The sequence below is a fragment of the Sciurus carolinensis genome, chromosome 16, assembly GCF_902686445.1.
Source record: "Sciurus carolinensis chromosome 16, mSciCar1.2, whole genome shotgun sequence".
NCBI lineage: Eukaryota > Metazoa > Chordata > Mammalia > Rodentia > Sciuridae > Sciurus > Sciurus carolinensis.
In genome coordinates, this window is record NC_062228.1 from 43,457,974 (window position 1) to 43,477,661 (window position 19,688).

The following is a 19,688-nucleotide window of genomic DNA, read 5'->3' on the forward strand; positions in this document are numbered from 1 at the left end:
GTGGTAAAATACACAATATAAAATGTACCATCTTAACCATTTAGAAACGCCCAGTTCAGTGGTATTCAGTACATTCATATAGGTATGTAATCATCACCAGTGAAAGAAGACAGCTGGGTAGAACCTAAGAGCCCACGACACCAGCTTCATATCCTTTGCACCTATGTCATTGTCATGCACCTTTACAACAATTTTTTTTAACTTTAACTTTTATTTTGACCTGATTTCAGACCTATGGAAAAGTTCCAAGAATGGAACAAAGAATTCCAACATACACTTTGCCCAGATTCCCCAAATGTCAACATTTTACCGGGCTTCATCTGTTTTGATCTCTGTGTAAATATACATGTTTTTTCTCATCTGTTTGAGAATAAACTGAAGCTGCAATACCCTTTTGCCCTAAATATAGAAGAGTGCACACTTCCGGAGAGCAAGGCACTCTCTTATATCACCATAGCACGATAAATCAGTTTTTCCTATAAATGAAATCTTATGGTATGTATTCTTTTGCATCTACCTCCCTTTTGATAGTCTATTTATGCTTACCTGTGTGCTACAGTTTATGCATCATGCTTTAGATTCGTGGAAAACAATAAGCCAAGTACACACAGGACATAAACTCCACTTATTATTTCAGGTGTTATCAAACTCTAAATGCATTGAGTTTTTTGTTTGTTTTTGTTGCTTTTGACAGTGCTAGGATTCTAACCCAGGGTCTCATACATGACAGGTGGACGTTCTACTACTGAGCAACATCCTCAGCCCTGAAATGAGTTCTTTTTTTCTTTCTTTTTAAAGATGGCAGGGTTTTAAAAATTGTTTTAGTTGTAGATGTACACTGTACCTTCATTTTATTTATTTTTTCGCGGTGCTTAGGATCAAACCCAGTGTCTCCTGCATGCTAGGCAAGCACTCTTACCATTGAGGTACAACCCCAGCTCCGCCCCCTGAAATGAATTTCTAATACGTCTTTCATAAATATGAATTTTTTACTTCAAAAAGCATAAAGACCCTTAGAATAGCTACATTGTTGAGGTGTCATGTATGAATTAGTCTGTCCCTTTAGGAGAAGTTGAGTTTCTAAAACTCATCTCAGGAGGAGACTTGCTTGTCTTTTGACACCAGCTTGACTCCTCTTCTGTCACTTACACATATCCCCCCATGTCCTGTCTTGGAAAAACTCATCTCTTCATGTCTTCTGGAGCTCACCTAACAAGCTCAGCCCAGGTGGGAATGAGAAAGACCATTGGAGTATTTGTCCTGCGGTGTAGGAAAGGCATATGCGGAAGACGTCACACCAGGTCTCCCCTCAGCTCAAAGGGGAGAGAATCAGATCCCACGGCATCCAAGTCTTCTGCCACTTGGTCATAGATTCCTCTTGGATCCTCATACTTGTTCTCATGCCAATGGAGACCATAAGGGTCCTAACAGGCAAAAAAGTAGAATTAGAACCATGGAGAGATCCTTCTGGGTCATTGTCACAGCTATGGAGAACACAAATCCCTCCCTGCTTAACTTCCCAGGGAAAAAGTTTCTATTTTTTTTTTTTTTTTTGCGGTACTGGGGATTAAACCCAGGGCCTTGTGCTTGTGAGGCAAGCACTCTACCAACTGAGCTACATCCCCAGCCCACTACTTCTTAATTATGGAAAATATCCAATCTACACACTGAAGAGTGATTATAATGAACCCCTCATGAACTGCCATGTATCCAATACCTAACTTCAACAGTATCGACCCTTGGTCCATCTTGATATATCTAAATCTCTGCCTCTCAGCCTCTATTTCCACCAGCTGTACTATTCTGAAACAATGTCAAGATATTTCATAATTTCATGTCAGGAAAATAATTTATATGTCAGGATCTTTAAAAAGATCATGATATCAGCTATGGCAATTTTGGAATGTGAGTCATGACTCTGTTGGCCCTGTGCATTTCCAAAACACTTCCCTATCAAAATAAAAGAGAGAAAAAGACTGTGAAGGGTCATCCTTGCCAGCGACGTGCTTTGTTCTAGAGCTGGAAGAAAAGAATTGTTTAGCAAACCTTAGAGCAGATCGGCTCATGAGCTAAATGCAGATTGTCACCTGTTTTTGTATTGCCTGAGAGCCAAGAATGGTTTGACATTTATAAATTGTTATTGGTAAAATTAAAAGAATAATAATATTTGTGGCCTATGAAGATTACATGAAATTCAAATTTCAGTGTCCAAAAATAAAGTTTTATTGTAACAGAGCTACAGTCATTCATTCATGTATGACTGCCTTTCCCTTACTGTGGCAGAACTGAGCAGTTTTGAGGAACAATATGTCTCACGAAGTCCAAAATATTTACTCTCTGACCCCGTACAGAAAATGTCTGCAGACTCCCTCATCTGTGCTTTCAGGACCCATACTGTCCAGCACCATGGACAGCACCTGTGGAGGGTACATGTTATTTCCTTGGTGGTATGGAACTACAATCTGAGAACAGTGCATAAGTGGGACGTTGTTAAAGGGACTTCCTTGGGCCAGAGGTACCAGAGCATTAGCAAAGGTCACACACTTCAAGTGTTCTGTCCCACTTCCCTTACTTTGGGGCAACGGGTGGGTGGGTGGTTAAAGTGCCTGCTGTTTTCATCTGCCCAGATACCATCTTCACTTCCTTCTGGGTTCTCTCTTCTCCCACTCTCAACCCAGTGAACAGAGTCGAGTAGGCCCTGATTCCACGGGGGGACACGGATCCAGGGCTGTCAGATTGATGTATTCCATCCCCTGCCTCAATGATTGGTTCAACAATGAATATAAGACCCAAGCTCAATCAATGCCATCACTATGCATTTGGAGCTTTGGAAAAGAGTCATTCTCTTTCTTTGAAGAGTTATAATCTAATTGTTTACAAACCTGGATTTTCTAGGAAATCTTTTGGGAGAAACTCCTGGGTCCCTCTGGTCCTGAAGACAATCCTATCCCTGAACTTCTCATCTAAGTGGACCAAAAAATTCTTTCTCTCTAGTTGCTTAACCATTGTCATGGAGATTACTAAGTACCCAAGGAAATGCTTCCCTTCATTCTTTCACAGTAACTGAATTGTAGTGAGGCGTGTAGGTACCAAGCTAGACTATATTTCACAGCCTCCTTTGCAGTGACGTGTAGCAACATGACTATGTTCTCCCTGGTGGAATGAGAGCAGAAGTGACGTGTCCCATTTCTTTTTTTTTTTTTTTTTTTTTTTTTTTTTTTTTTTTTGGGTGCTGGAGTTTGAACCCAGGGCCTTGTGCTTACAAGGCAAGCACTCTACCGACTGAGCTATCTCCCCAGCCCCGATGTGTCCCATTTCTGAACCTAGGCCATAAGGCAGGGTTGTGGCTCCTTTGTCCCTTTTGCTCCAGCTGAGACTGGCCCTTCCACACAGACCTGGATGATGGATGTCCCAGAAGATGGCAGAGGAACATAATGGAAATAACTTAGGTTCTGAATAAACAGGTAACAGTAGAGCTTACCTCTGACAGCCATGTGAGAAAGAAATAGACTGCTTCCTGCTTTCTTTACAGTGCCAGAAATTGAACCCATGGCTTTGCCCATGCTAAGCAAGAGCTCTGTCACTGAGATACATCTTCAATCCTAGACTATCTTCTTTAGGCCACTGGATTAGAGCCAGGTCTCTTTGTCACAGCAGCTAATTTACCCTAACTAATACAAGTGATAGGAGGCAAGTTTCCAGCCTGACCTGAGTGTGACACAAATCTCCTTACCATCTGTACTTCATCATACAGGGGTCCCCAGGCCCCAGATGGGGCATACATTCTTTCCACCTCATCATACAGGTGCTCAGAAAAGGTCATGTTCTCATCTTCAAGACCTGTGAAGCCCAGGGTTGGAGTAGAAGGAAGAATGATCAGGGCACCCAGTTCAGATGTAAGGAGAGCGGTGGAATGGGGGCCGTCCTGATGCGGTAATGACTCACCTTGGGGATAAGGTCCCTCCTCCAGTGTGGGGGGCAGCCGAGGGCTGAAGTTCTTCGTGGAGTAGTAATATGATTCTACTTCTGACATGCTAACCTGTCAGAAACACACAAAACCAGGTAAAGTCCTTTCCATTTTCTGACTCCATAGTTACAGAAAGGGAAATAATTAACCTGAAGCTCACAGTGGAGTTTGTCACCCCTGTCACTGAAGCTGTCCAAGCCACCCATACTCACCATGGAGCTTCGGGTGTCCCGGTCCCCAGTCCACTGGCTCTCCTCATATTCATTCCTGACTCTGTCTTCCTCCGACCTTCCAAGATGGAGGTGTGGGTGGCAATTGGGTGATTGTCACCCCCAAACCTCATCCCTCAGAGCCTTCTTTACAGCAAAATACCCCTACTTACCCTGCTTCTGTCTTCTCTGAGATGCCTGAGAGAAACAGGGGAAAAGGAATCAGACACTCCCATGTGGGCCCATCTTATCTTGAGGAGACCTTGAATATGCAGCAACCCCAGGGTCCCTGTCACCCTTGAGTCTCTGTCCTGGCAGGGGAAGGATTGCTCCTCACCCTCAGCAAGATGCTTCAGTCTCCGTCGCCAGAGGAATCCCCCAACACAGGAGACATTGGAAAGCAGTAGAAGACCCCCAACAGCAAACAACACGGGCAGCAGGGGCAGCTCCGAGGGTCCTAGGGGTGGAAGATACCTCTCAGAGAGCCCCAAACAATCTGCTCTGGGTCCAAAGTGGAGTTCTCTGAGAAAGCTGCCCCTGATCAAGCAAAGTGCTCCCATCCAAGGTCAAGGAAGCAAATAAGCAACAATCTCCATCTCCACCCCTTCTTGCCTCCTAAGGGCAGGTGGCTCCTCTCTCAAGTCAAGCCATTAGCAACAGGTCCAACCATTGCCTGAGCCCCCTCTATGGACTGAGGAGGAAACTTCAGCTCCTTAGTTGTGCATTCAAGACCTTCTGTAATCTAGTCTCATTCCACAGCTCCAGTTTTGCCCAGCAACACCAACCACAGAACCTGGAATTGTACCTTCTGGTCACTCAAACTAACCACCAGCTATTTCCAGAAACACTGAAGCAAATTCACAACTCTGAGCCTTGAAATAATCAAGTGTCTATCCTCAATGTCCTTTCTCCTCAAGCAAACTTCTAGTCATCCCACAGACTTTATCACAAATGACTTATTTCCATCAGCTGTCATCCCAGCCAATACTGGGTCACCTAGCCCTGAAGACAAGGTTCAGTCCCTCTAAACAGACATATGCTTGCCTTTTGTTTTGCCATCGACTGCTAATGACACTTGTTTTCCTTTGGGAAAAGAACCACTCCCCTGCTCCTAGTCTGTATGGTTCCTACAGGACTCTGGGGGCACCACATGAACCACCCTGGAAAAGATCACTCATTCCACTTTCCACAGTGATTGGCATTTGACCTATGGTGACTTTTTGTTGCAGGTTAGGACACATCTACAGACAGCTAAGAAGTGAAATGAAAGCTGGGAGTATAGGAGGGCTTCTTGTCCTGTTTTTGTCTTTTTTTGTTTGTTTATTTGCTTTTGGTTTTTTTTTTTTTTGGTACTAAGGGATTGAACCCTGAGGGGTGCTCTACCACTGAGCCACATCCCCAGCCCTTTTTATTTTTATTTTCATTTTTTATTTTGGGACAGGATCTTGCTAAGTTACTTAGGGCCTCAGTAAGTTGCTGAGGTTGGCCTTGAACTTGTGATTCTCCTGTCTCTGCCTCCTGAGTCTCTGGAATCACAAGGCTGTGTCACCACGTCCAACTGTTTCTACACCGCTGAGTAATTCCCCATCCATATACCTCTGCCAAAAGCAAGCCAAGTGACTTGCTTTGACCAATGAGACAAGAACAAATGTGAGAGAATCAGAAACTTGAAAAATTGATAGTAAATCAGTTTTTCCTCCCTTGCTGTTCTTGGGACCCCTATGACCACCTCCCTGTGACTATGACAAGGAGCACCATTGTCCCAATAAAGAGCCAGCTGACTGCCAGCCATGTGAAAGGGAGGATGCTATGATTTGAATATGAAGTGTTCCCAAAGGCTCATGTGTTGCAGGCTTTGTCCCCAGTGCAGCAAAGTTGTGGGGGGTGTTCAGGGAAGTGATTAGATGGGGCTCTAACTAATCAATAGAATAATTCATTAGTGGAGTCATAGCTAACTGGACTATTGGGAGGTTATGGAAAGTACAGGATATGGGCCTAGTTGAAGGAAGTGGATCCTTGGGGGTGTGCCCTTGGGGACTATATCTTGTCCCTGGCTCCTTCCTTGTTCTGGCTCTGCCCCCCTCCATGAGGTGAGCATCTTTGTTCAGATACATCCTTCCACTATGATGTTCTGCCTCACCTCAGGCCCAAAGCAATGGAGCCAGCTCAACACAGTCTGAAAACTGTGAGCTAAAATAAATCTTTCCCCCTTTAAGTTGTTTTTCTCAGGTATTTTGTCACAGTGACAAAAAGCAGACTAACATAGAGGCCATCCTAGACGGACAATTCCAGCTGCCAGCTGATTGTAGAAATGATTCAAACCATCTAAGATCAGAACTGCTTCACCAGACTCACAGAGTCATGGGAAATAATGTGTGTTGCTATAGGTGCCCATGTTTGGGTGGTTTTATATGAAGCTAAAATGAACTATAACAGCCTCCTTACAGAGCACAGAATCAGCTAATTCTTTTAGAATTAAACTAGGAAGAGAAAAAATATAATCACTCCAGATAAGAGGAAAAGCATCTGTAGATGAAAGTGGGAATCTTCAGGGACAGAATAGTTAATGACCACAAGGAAGAGGAGATGGGGTCAGAGGTCAGAAGGTTCCATTCTCAGGGGAGGGGGCAGGACTCAGGGGGTCGAGCACTTGCCTGCGGGCTGCTCTGTGGGTAGCTGGTGGTCAGGTTCTCCAGAAGGCTGGTCCAGGCCTGGGGCAGGTGAATACAGAGATTATGTATGAATAACAAGAATCTGAGATGAGCCTTATGTATTTCTTAGCCTCTTGCAAAGCTTTTCACCTCACTTTGAAACTCATTGGAATGGGTATATGATTTCTTAGGGGTATTCTAAAGATAGCTGAGTATTGATGATAATAATGGCAACACGCTAATAACAATGTGAATATCAGTAATAATAATAATAATAATGTTACAAATGAGTGCTTTATGCTGTACAAGGTCCTTTAACCTGAATTATCAATTTGCTGAGTTAACGACAACAACAAAAAGATATTGGGCTGTCAGCATCCCTTAAAGACTTCTTCAATTTCTAGAGAAAAGGAGGTTAGTGCAGTACTTTATGTTTTAGTGTTCAAATGCAAGAGTAAAATAGGAAAAAAGAAGAAGGAAAGAAAAAAGAGCAAGGAAGTTTGCAGGAAAATCCTGGGAAAGGGTCTTTACTTTCATGGAGATAAAGGCTGCTCTATTGGGGGAAGACAGAAAGAGGGGGATTTAAGGGAGTTTTTGTGGGTAAACAGAGGGTGAGCAAGGGACATTCCTTTAAACTAATATTTTAGACACTTACTTTGTACTGGTCCTGTTCTAAAAGCACTTTAAATATATTAACTATTTAATCCTTACAACTGTCTGAGACGAGCTTGCTTTCAGAAACTGAAGCAGAGAGATCTGTGAGAAACCTAATTTTTAGACACTGAGGCACTTGCCTAAGTTCACAAAACTGGGAAGTGGCAGGGGAGGTGTGGGTTTGAACTCAGGCCTTCCTGAGCCAGGCCCTGTGGGATTCACCACTGCACTACTGAGCCTGTCAGAATCATAAAATACTTCTTAGCCATTTTCAAGGAATGTGTCCCTTTTATCAAAGTCACTGAATGTGTTGGCCTAAGGTTATTCAGAATATTCCTGCACACCCTTTCAGTGTCTGTAGGGTCAGTAATAATGTCTCCTCTTGCTTTTCTGGTATCTTTAGAAGTTGTGTCTTCGCTCTTTTTTGTCTTGATCAGTTTTATACTTTTTATCAATCTTTTCAAAGAACTAGTTTTCTGTTTATTTTTTTTCCTTTTTTTTCTGTTTTCTAGTTCATTAATTTCTGCTCTTACCTTCCTTCTGTTTGCTTTGGGTTTAATTTGTTCCTCTTTTTCAAGTTTCTTAAGATGGAAACTTAAAATGTCTACTTGAAGGCTTTTTAAAAAAATCTAATATAAATACTTAATGCCATCAAATTTCCTCTTAGCACTACTTTAGCTGCACCCCCATTTTTTTGTTTTCTTTCGTATTCAATTCAAAAGATTTTATAATTTCCTATTGTCAGTAATCATACCCAGACAGTACAGGTTAGAGGCTAAAAGCAGATCCCTGGAGTTCATCTGCCTGAGATTTCAATCTCATCTCCACCTCTTCCTAACTGTGTGACCTCGGTTGATTTGCTTAACTTCTCTGGGCTTCATCTGTAAAAGGAGAATATCACTAGTATCCATTTCACTATGCTACCCTGTAAGTCCTCTGAGGAACTCTGCAACCTGCCCAAGACTGTCCTTCCCACCTGGGGTGGTGATGGAGAGCTGTATCCCCTTGTCAGCTAATCCACTGTCCCCCAGAGCATTGCTGGCCAGCAGCCAGACCCTATATCGTGTAGAAGGCTTCAACCCAGTCAGGGTGAAGGTGGTGGCCTGGGGTGGTAGGACATCCACGTAGAGAAACCCTGGAGTCTCCAGGGCCTCATACCTGCATGACAGAAAGGACAGTAAGTTCAGGGAAATGGCCAGCCCCCCTGGCTGCCACGCCTTACTTGCCTTGATGGGGACCCACCTGATGTGGAACCTCTGAGGCAAGCCCCCATCAAAGCCAGGCTTCCACTCCAGCCCCACTGAGTGGGGGGTCATGCTCACAACCTTGAATCTCAATGGGGGGTCAGGACGGCCTTTGGAAAGAAGGATGGGGAAAATAGAGGCTACCAAAGGATTCTAGAAAATTCTTTTCAGATTTTTCCTAATGATGATTCTAAATTACAGTTAATTTCATTATCCATGGTCATTATGTTCAATAAGTTCACTGTGAACACTAAATTGGCAAACACCAAACTGTTGCTTGTAGAGGAAACTCAGGGTTAGCTTCCTTCAAACGCTCGTCACATCGTTTTCATCAATCCATGAATACGTGGAAGCATGTTTAAGCATGTTCCTGTTAGAGACGCCTTACTTAGTACATATTGTGATTCACTAATGTTTCAAGGCCAAAAGCACTCTAACTCAGGCCGGAACAAACTTATCCAGCAAAAGTATTTTTTTCTATAAGGCACATCACAGCCTTCTTACTCTTATGAACACTGGACAGTATTTTGACTTTGTGCTTGGCAGTCATTTTAAATGACAAAATAACCAACCAAAAGCACAAGAATTTTAAAAAGTGACAATAAATAAACCACACTTATTTACAGTATAAGAGCTGGAACAAGACACAGAGTGTCACCTTGTTCAGTCTCAGCTAGGAACATGCACAGCAGGTGACTCGAATTTTGCATCACTCTATATATGTCCTTGAGGGACCACAAAAGTACCATGAGTATTGATTTGGGGATTACAAATAAATTTTAGCAAGTAGATGAATATATATATTTATATACATTTATATTGTATATATACATAGACATACACCACACATACATGCGTACACATGCACACACATGTTCCTTATAGTGGATTTTTTATGTCAACCTCACATCTATTCTCATTGCTAACAGTTCCAACACTCTGAATTTCCTTTGGAAAACCACTCTCCCACATTCTCAGGTCACATTCTTCTGATGGAAGTGACTCCACTCCTAGGAAGATGGACATGTGACCATCCCTGGCCAATTAGAGTGTTCCCCACCCCGCATCACATGATTGGTTCAGGGATGAGCTGGAATCCAAGTGAAGCCAGTGAAATTTCATTCTCGTTTTTCCATACAACTGTTCAGAGGAGATAGAATTCTGTTTCCTCTGGGAATTCTTTTTTTAATATATATATTTTTAGTTGTCAATGGACCTTTATTTTATTATGTATATGTGGTGCTGAGGATCAAACCCAGTGCCTCACGCATGCCAGGGAAATGCTCTACACTGAGCTACAACCCCAGCCCTCCTCTGGGAAGTCTAACAGACCACCAGGAGGAGCTTTAGAATAAAGGTAACACAGAAAAGCCGACCTAAGAGTTGGACAGAAGTTCTGGAAAACAGTTGGCTCTAGATCCAGTAACTCCTGAAAAATCCACTTTTCAGTTACTTGAGTCAATAAGTCTTCCCAACTCATTTTAATCATTTTGTCTCTGTTGTGGGTTTCCCAGAAGATCTAGTCTCCCGTGAGGATTTTTAGGGCAGTCACAGACTCCATCCTCTCAGGTGTCAGCAACACGGCCAACCAGGGACTTGGGAGTTGACTCAAGAAGCACCCCTTCAACACCCTCCCAGCCCTTTCCCATCATACTAATGCTGACGAGCTGAATGTTGGTGTGGTCTGAGCCAAGGGGGTTGGTGGCCGTGCATGTGAAGAGGGCATAGTCCTGGGCTGCAGACACGTTGGCGATGGTTAGGAGACTGCTGTGGACCCCACCCTGGTGATATGTGTGCTCCGTGTACCTGGAAAGAAAGTGAGGCAGGGATTCAGGGACCAGGGACCAGAGTTTGGGCTGGAGCACTGCCTGGCAGGCCTGGCTCACCTGGGATCTTGGAGATCCAAAGGGACCCCATCTTTGGTCCAAGTGAAGATGATGTTGGGGACACCTCGGGCACGGCAGTGGAGGGTAGCAGAACTCGTGCTGTCTCCAGCTGCAGCCACTTTAGTTAGGGGAGTAGGATGTTCCACCTGGGGGGCAACTAGGATGGATTGGGAGATCAACATGAGGTATGTGGGCGGAGATCACATACATGAGGAGATCATACATGAGGTATGTATATGAGTTTAGTGGCAGACTTTTGAAGTCAAGGGCTTAAGTGTTACCCACATCTGACCACAAGACGGACCAGCCCCCGGGCTGGAGGTGCGACTCCGTTGTCCACAATACACTGGTAAGCACCAGCCTGTGTCAACTTGGCATGGTGAATCCGCAGGCGTCCTGTGGATCCTTTTGATATCTTCTCCATGTCATCCAGGCTCTGGTCCTCCTCTTCTTCTCCCTGGATACCCAAGACTCAGAAGTTGTCCTCCAGCTTTGCCCCAAATCCATCATCACCAAAATTGTGTCCAACCTATAACCACATTCTCTTACCATCCCTCCAACCATTTATCCAATCAATTCATTCATTCACCAATCCAGCCAAACTCTCACCCATATATTTATCTAACTATTCATGCCTAGAAGCATCTCTTCACCCATCCATCAATCTATTCATTTAACTATTGAGCCACCCATTCATCCATTTATACTTCCATCTATTCACCCACTTATTCATGCCACCAACCACTTGTCTTCCTCCTATGCACCCATCTATCCTCCCTTGCTGCCCCCTACCATAAGAACATTTATTCACTCACATATGCACACATTCATAAATACATGCAACTGTTCACCCATGTATCCAGCTATTTATTCATCTCTCCATTGATCTATTCACACATCAATTTATCCTTCCATACGCATCTTTCCACTGATGTTGTATCTATCCACTCATCTACAGTCTGATCTGTTCATTCTTTCTCTCATTCAATCATCTAGCCACCCGTCCATCTACTCATTCATTTATCCATCCTTTCACTTGTCCATCTGTTCTCCCATCCATTCATTCATCCACCCACCTGTGCACTCACCTAGCTATCAAACCACTCATCCACCCATTATCTACTGTTCAGTTAATGGCTGTTCATTCTTGGAGCATGCCCTGACAAGTCTATAGTTATACAATCACACAGATGTGGACCCAACTCCCAAGGATCTCACAGTTAAGAAATCACATCCCCCTGCTCCACCTCCATTCACTGAAGGCTGGGTCCTCACCAGCCTCTCCCAGTTGAACATCCCTGGAAGAATGGGATTGGCATCAACAGTGCAGACTATGTCCACGGAACCCCCGACATTCACCTCGGTAGGGTCCTGGAGGGCACGGATGGTGGGAGCATCTGGTGGGAGATAGGGGATTGGGAAAGGCACTGGGCCCAGACAGGTCATGGTGGGAAAGGGCTCCAGATGGAGGGGTGTCTTAGAGGTATCCTGGAAAGTTATGGTGTGGATAGTTTGCCATCTATGTGGAGTACTTGGAGAATGGGACTTCAACAGTGGGCTTTGCTCCCTGAAGGGAGTAGCTCCCTTGTAGATGGTCCCCCTCTCTGGGTAGAGATTCCACACTGGGTCTTTTTAGTGGGCACGGATTCCACAATGGGAGTGAGGGGACTTCCAAAATGGGAGGATTCTAGAATGGGTGGTTGACCCTAAGTAGGCAGAGCTTCCACAGTGAGAAGATTCCACAGTGGGTCCCAAGGTTCCCATGGTAGGCAGGGCTCCCAGAGACCCTAATTTCCTGGAGTGCTGGGGGGCTCACAATGCACATCCAGCCGCACTAGGGCTTCAGCGGTGCCCTCTGAGTTCTGGCAGTGCAACTGATAGAAGCCATCGTCCGCGCGGGTCACATTCCACAGCTGCAGAGCCCCACCAGACAGGATGCGATGTCGGGGACCGCCAGCTGGGGAAAGTCAGGGTAAGGGGTGTGGCAGGCCCTCCCATCCTCAGGACCCCACACCCCTTTCTGTGTCCACTTCCGGCACCTGGGCTGAGGCGATAGCCGCGGAAGGTCCAGTTGAAGGCTTCGGGAGCGGGGTTAGCGGACACCAATACAGGCAGCAGTGCCTGGCCCTGCTCCACCGCCGTTACCACGAGCTTTTGCTCCCCCAGGAACTCTGGAGGGTCTTCAGAGGGAGAGTCGCAGGGAGTCAAGAGTGTTGTTAAAGTGGGGGTAAGGGATGGAGTTGAGATCAGGCACAGGTTTAAGGGTTAAGTCAGGGTCACGAAGAACCAGGGTTGCCAAGTTAACAGGATAGAAGTTAAGATTCAGTTTAGGAAAAGTTTAAGTGCCGTCAGGCTTAAGTATGGGAGAGGGGTCAGGACAGGAGTCAGGAGTTGGGGCAAAATACCAGTTGGTGCAGGGATTAGGATAAAGGTTAGAAAAGTTACAAGATTCGGGATCGTGCTTAAGGAGTGTCAAGGGGAAGGCTGGAGTAGTTTCGGGTCAGGAGGGGATCAAGGGGTTCAGACCGACGAACGTACACAGCACATTGAGGCGGTAGAAGGAGCTCACGGTTTCTCGGAGCTCCGCACTGTGGGCGCGGCAGGTCACGCGGTGGTCATGGTCGCGGGATGACACCCGGAGAAAAACGCTCCTGGATGCAGCGGAGCCTTTGAACGGGGCGCTCTGGGGCGGTGCGGCCACGTCTTCCAGCCTGTGCACACCGCGGACAGTGGGGTCAGCCAGGGTTGGTGCGAGGGTGGGACCAAAACTAGAGGTCGGAGGGCTATTGCCCCAATGGCCTCTAGGGCCCAACAGTCTCTAGCGCGGGGATGGGAGGGGCGGAGCCTCACACTCTCACCTCTCTCCCTCCTTGTCCCATGACAAGTTCACTGGTGGGTTGCTGCTAATGCTAACGCACGTCAAGTTTAAGGCGTCCCCTGGGCGCAGCGCAGACACATTGGCCAGGATCGTCAAATTCGTTGGAGGAACTTAGCGGGTCAGAGGAGTGAGGCTGAGACGAGGGGACCTCCTGGTCTACTTTCACCGCATCTTCACTCCAAATCCGGCTCAGCCTCCAGTCCCCAGCCCCGCCCCTCCCACCTCCTGGTCTGTACCTCACGCCAGCCAAACCCTCCCCCTGCCCGGTCCTTTTGCGTCCTCACACTGCACCACAAGCTGCGTGGACACTATAAGCTGGCCCGCCTTGCAGGAGAACTTGGCTTGATTGTCCGACGGACCTGCGACCAGCACCAGTTCTCGGGAGAAGGTGCTCCCAGACTTCTCTGTACTTCCCAGGTGCACCCGCCGTAACTCCTGCGGCAGCCGCGGCTCCGTCACCGTGCGCGAGTTCTGAGGACCGGGGGGGACTGGCTCGGGGACCGCAGGTAGCCCTGCCCTTCCCCACCCAGTCCGAGATGACCCTATTGGATTGGTCGCCGCCAGGCCAGACAAGGCCTTTGTGGGATAAGGAAAAGGCATTCCCATCAACTGGCATCTCGCTAGAGTTAAGAAGTGGGCCTGGAATTCAGAACCCCTAACCCTGAGTCTCTCCCTCTTTCCCTGAGTTCCCTGAGATCCTGCCTCCTGCCGTGTCCCACCTCCCCAGTCCCCCGAGGACCCTCTGCCCCACTCCTCAAATTCCATTCCTTCAATATTAACCACACTATGCACCAGAAATTCCCTTGAAATTTCCAGACCTTGGGGGCAGACTTCCTTCACTTCTTCTTTTTTTTTTTTGACGGTGCTGAGGATCGAACCCAAGGCCTTGTGCTTGCAAGCAAGCACTCTACCAACTGAGTTATCCCCCCAGTCCCTGTCCACTATTCTTTTACTTAACATTCCAACTTTTCCCAAAGATTGCCTTTGGCCTTTCCCTTAATTCCAGTGACTTCCACAGATTTCCAAATTTTTCTCAATATTTCCCTTATTATCCTAATCACTAGAATCCTCTATGTTGCCCCATTTCTTGGTATTTCCCCGGAATTCCATTCAATTAAAATGGAATTCTGATGTCATTCCTATAATTCCTAGTCTTTTCCCGAGAATTTCCAGTAGCTCCCTAACTTGCCAGAATTCTCCCAGAATTCTATCAGCATTTCCTCTAATTTTAAAGGAATTTCATTTTCTTATCTATATCTCTCAAGAATTCAATTTAATATTAAAGGATTTTCAATGTTCTGTGAAATCACTAGTCTTGGCCCCCAAATATGTAGCCTCTCCCCATAATATCATTGTCATTTTTTCTGCAATTCCTAACCTTTCCCTAAAATTCTTGACATTTCCTCTGAATTGAACTTTTCACCAGCACTGCTTTTAATTTTAATGGAATTAATTGACTTTATCTCTAGAATTCCCATTCTTGATCTAGAATTCCTTCTTTTATCCTGGAATTGTTTTCCCGGAATTCCCAGAATTTTCCTTAAGATTCCATATAATTCTCATGGCATTTTTTTCTCTTATAATTCCCTACTAAAATTCAGAATCTCCAGTATTTTTTAAGAAATTAAAGTATTTCCAAGATCGTCAAAGATTCTGAAGGAGAGGAGGGTCCTCATCCTTCCCCAAATTACTGGTCACCCAACAACCCTTGCTGGACACTGACCTTGTACCAGGTGAGGGAGGGATCTGGGTTGCCCCCAATGGCCAAACACACCAGCCTCACCCGGGTGCCAGTCCTGAGATGCTGCCCCTCTGGTGGTCCCTCAATCCACAGTTTCTGGGCAGGATCTGCAGGGAGAAGCTGAAGGGTAACTTCTTCCTCTGGGCTGGGGCCTCAGGGTGGGGTCTGTGGGGCCTGGAGGCATTCCTGGATCAGGATAGGGACTCACATTTCACATTCAAGGTGAGTGACTTCTTGAAGGTCTCCTTGGTGAAGGCCTCACTGAAGGCCTCGCAGGTGAGGGTCAGGCCATTGTCTTCCCGCCGCACCAGGAATGTCAGATTAGACATGGAGATGTGCCCACCATGCAGGCCCTAGCAGAGAATGGGATTTGGACCTGGGACTAAAACATCCCCACCCATGGTATCAGAGGCCTAGGCCTACCACAGACCCCAGTAGGGGCACATGAGACATCTTGACCTCCTCCTGGTGAGATGTAGGATTCAGGGAGCCCCAGGCCACATTTCTGAAGGACCAAGGCCTCCAAGCTGCCAGAGCCCTCCTGTCCCAGCTCCAGGAGTTGTGCCCTCGGCCCCCTCCTGGCTCAGCCCCCTCCTCACATCCATGACTGTTTCATCTGTAGGAAGCAGCTGACGCCCCCCTAGCCACCACTGCAGCAGGACCCGAGGGCGACTGGACTTGGCGATACAGCACAGTGTCACATTCTTGTTCTCAGTCTGCGATGCAGATCCCAGGATGGTAATGGCACTGGGGGGAACTGCAGGACAGACGGACAGAGAGAGACCCTAGGCTGAACTAGGCTCCTCACAGACCCCCTGTACAGACAGACAAGGGGATGGGGTCCAGATGATGAAGTCTTTGGCAATGGATAAGCATGATTTGGGGGCACAGGCTGACAAACAGCTAGCAGGACTCACAGGTGACCTGTAGTGTGACGCTTTGTTCCTGGGTCCCTGTAGATACACTGTTGTAGGCTTCACAGCTGAGCCTTGCTCCATGGTCTTCCGGCCTCACAGTCATTGTCAGTACACTGCGGGCCACCGCCTGGACGTGCTCTGTGCCCCATGCTGTGGACACAGGCTGGCCGTTCTGGAGATAGGGTCAGGCCTAGACCAGCTCAGAGCTGGTTCCTGGCTCCAGCCCGCCCCCAACCCTCCCATGCTGGCCTTTGCCCTCACCTTTAGCCACTGTAGTGTGGCTGGCGGATTTCCCCCTCGTGCTGTGCAGGGCAGCTCCAGGCTCTGCCCTGCCCTCACGTGCCCTTCTTCCAGACCTGGCCACTGGATGACAGGGGGTCCTGGGGGAACTGGGGAGCAGTAACCACTCAGTAGGCCTGGGGAGCCCATTCATTCTTTCTAGTCCCCATAGCCAGACTCTGAATTCCCATGTTCCTCTTTGGTGTTACTGGATTTTCCATAATTCCTGCAATCCTCCAGGGCCCCCAATCCTGCTTCCCACCCTCAGTGCCCACAACTGGTTCAGTTCTCCACTTACACAGAACATTCATGGTGATCGAAGCCTTGATGGGAGTGGCCAAAGCTGGGCTGGACCCTTCACAGACTAGTAACTGCCCATTATCCGAACTCTGAGGTATCACCCTGGGATGGGAAGTTGGGATTCGGGAGTCAGAGTCATCTTCTGAAATCTAGGGAGTCAGGGTGAAGAGTTGGGGATCCCCGGTCTCCACACCTGGTCTACGTCTCCATTCTGATTTCCTCCAAGATTTGGAATCCCCATGGGAAAGATTCTGGGATTCAGCAATAAGAATTAGGGCTTCAGGGAGCCATACCTGGCCCAAATCTTTGTGCTTAATACCCTGGAACTGGGGTTCCTTTGAAAAAGTTGTGGGTGTTGGGTAAAGAATTGGGTCCCAGATGTTCATACGCAACCTGAGTTTCCAGCTTGAATCCCTGGACTATGGGACTTTCAAGGGGAAATAGGAGGACAGGATACCCCCAACTTGCACACCTGGCTGTGGCTTCTGTGATGAAGAGTTTCTCCTGGGACCCCTCGTTCACGTTAGCAGAAACATCAGATATTGTTTGTCCACCTTAAGGCAACAAGAGAGCTGGAGGGGTGCTGGGCACTCCCCATAGTAGATTCTGGGATGCCCCCTTCCTCCTGGTTCTGGAGGAAAAGAACCTTGAGGTGCCAGCTCCATCCCCTGGAAATTCCTGTTGTCCTGTAAGACTTAGGACTCCTTCACTTCTGTTCTCTAGAATGTTATTCCCAAATGACTGGAGTTCTCAGGCCCTGGGCCTCTGCCTTCTCCTGGCATCCTCATTGGGCTGTACCCCATCCCCCATCACCTCAGCTTTTCCTTTCTGTGCTGTCATCACTGAACACATCTTGCCTGCACCTCAACTTCTTCCAGGTCCCAGACCAGCACTCCTGTGGTCTCCTGGATGTCTCCCCCTGGGTGTCCCCTCCCATCCGGCATGTTCCACGCTGACCTCAGCATCTCCTCTCACCTACTCCTGGGCCCTATCTCAGTGATGATATATTTTCTGGGCCCCTAGGAAGGCACTGGGCAGGAGCACACCTCCTTCCCACTCCAGGGGCATCACACTGTCCCCAACAATTACCCACACTCACTTTGGAGAAAGGTGATGTCGGGTGCTGGCTTTGCATCCCCAGACACACAGCTGACCACATACTCCTGCCCAGCTACCCAGGTGACTGTGCTCCCTGCCTCAGGGGTCAGCTGAAGCACCTTGGGGGGAACTGATGAGAAAGGATGTGGGATTAGCCTCCACCACTGAGGACAGGAGGATGTGGGCCAAGTCTCCTTGCTCCAAAAATGAGTCCTGTACCCAGGGTTTGGGGGAGAAGGGTCTGGGACTATCAGCTCCCAGGTACTGGGGAAGGAAAGGACTAGAAGCCCAGACTTGAGTGTCCTGGGGGTCTCTCACCCATACCCAGGATGGAGAGGATCACTCTGGGAGACACAAGCTCCGGGCCCATCTCTGAGCGGCTGACCTGGCACTCATACTCAGCGTCATCACTGAGGTCACATGCTTCAATGTGCAGGTGGAATTCACCTGCAGATGAGGCCCACAGGATCAGAGCTACAGTCTCTGCTGGTGGTTCAGAGTCTCAGGCTCTGATCTCTCACCTCTAGCAGGATCTCCTTTGAGGTGGTACCTCGGGAAGCCTGGGATCCCAGGGTCAGGGCCTAGGAGTAGCCCATCCTTGGCCCATTGTACCACACTGCCAGGGGCATTGACCCCACACTGCAGCTCAACCGTGGTCCCCTCCACAGCTGTCAGGTTTTCAGACAGGGTCCAGAAGCCACGAGGGGCTGTGACAGGGATTGGCAACTGAGCCAGGCCTGGAGACACAAAGGGGTCAGCAAGAAAGGGCAGAGGGTTTATCTAGGGGAAAAGGTGGGAAAGGAAGCCCACTTGGCACAGGGTACAGAACCAGGATCCTACTCACCTGTGGTCAGCAGCCCCATGAGTAGCAGGGGAGCATTGATGGGGGTCCTCGGGGCCATTCCAGGTCCTCTGACCATAGCTTCCACAGTGCGCATTGTCTGCCACTATCTTTCCCTAGGTCTTTCTCTCTGTGTCTTTGTCTCTTGCTCTCTTTTTGTCTCTTTTTCTAACTCTCTCTGTTTTCCTCTCTCCAGGAGTGTCTCTTTATCTCCATCTCATTCTCCCTCTGTCCCTCCCTTTCCCAGTCTCTCTGAGTCTCCTCCTCTGACTCCTTCTCTGCCTGTCTCAGGCTTTTTTTGTCTGAGCAGCTCTCTGAATCCCCCACACCACCCCTGGCTGCCTCCCTGCCTCAATCAATCAATCTATCTACCTATCTATCCATTCATCTCCTTGACAGTCTCTGTTTCTTTTCTCTCCTGCTACCCCCTGCCCCTTCCCCCTCTTGCACCACTCACGGTTCCCCCAGGAAGACTTGCTGCTCAGAGTCCAGTGGGCCCTATGAGCCCAGGAGAGCAGAGGCCCATGCAGTCAGTGGTGGAGCCGAGCCACTCCTGAATCTCCAACTCCAGCCTCTGCCCATCAGGCTCCTCCTGGCCCAGCTGGAGCATGAAATCCCCTGTCAGCACATGCCAGGCACATTCCTCAGTGCCTCCCCAGCTCCCATGACCCCAAGGGCCTGGGAGAGCAGATCAGACATGGGCCATCTCCCAGCTCAGCTTGAGGAGAGATGGCTGGGTCTGTGTGGGTGGCAAGGAGTCTCCAGCTCTTCCCTCTCCAGAGCATGACCTTGGCAAGTCCCATCCTTCCTTGAGTAGACAATCAGCCCCTCAGTGACACAGGGGATCTCTGCTGGGGAGTGTGCAAGAGTGTATGTGCGCCTGGGAGAGAGTGAAGTTAACTGTGTGTGCTTGTGGGTGTGAGAGTGTGCCTGTGTGTGAGCTTGTGTGTGAGAGGAAGGAAGACGAGAGTGAATTGTGATTTGTGAAGGTGTGTGCAGAGCGTGTGACTGGGTATTATCGAG

The 19,688-nt window shown here is 47.8% G+C and overlaps 1 protein-coding gene across 1 annotated transcript; it reads right to left on the reverse strand.

Annotated features, from left to right (window-relative positions):
- Positions 1-1,292: 1,292 nt before the first annotated feature.
- On the reverse strand, positions 1,293-18,726 carry Nphs1 (NPHS1 adhesion molecule, nephrin). The gene is made up of 29 exons (XM_047527424.1): positions 18,669-18,726; positions 18,346-18,561; positions 18,149-18,271; positions 17,826-17,954; positions 17,199-17,280; positions 16,725-16,828; positions 16,409-16,536; positions 16,148-16,319; positions 15,830-15,987; positions 15,439-15,583; positions 15,213-15,337; positions 13,774-13,960; positions 13,470-13,599; positions 13,150-13,322; positions 12,651-12,791; positions 12,428-12,568; positions 11,887-12,008; positions 10,897-11,068; positions 10,612-10,768; positions 10,380-10,531; positions 8,724-8,835; positions 8,458-8,639; positions 6,831-6,887; positions 4,514-4,633; positions 4,350-4,374; positions 4,180-4,255; positions 3,946-4,039; positions 3,734-3,840; positions 1,293-1,424 (listed from the first exon to the last, which is right to left on the reverse strand). Exons 1-29 carry the CDS (start codon positions 18,724-18,726, stop codon positions 1,293-1,295), a joined length of 3,720 nt encoding a protein of 1,239 aa, XP_047383380.1.
- Between the last annotated feature and the right edge of the window lie 962 nt (positions 18,727-19,688).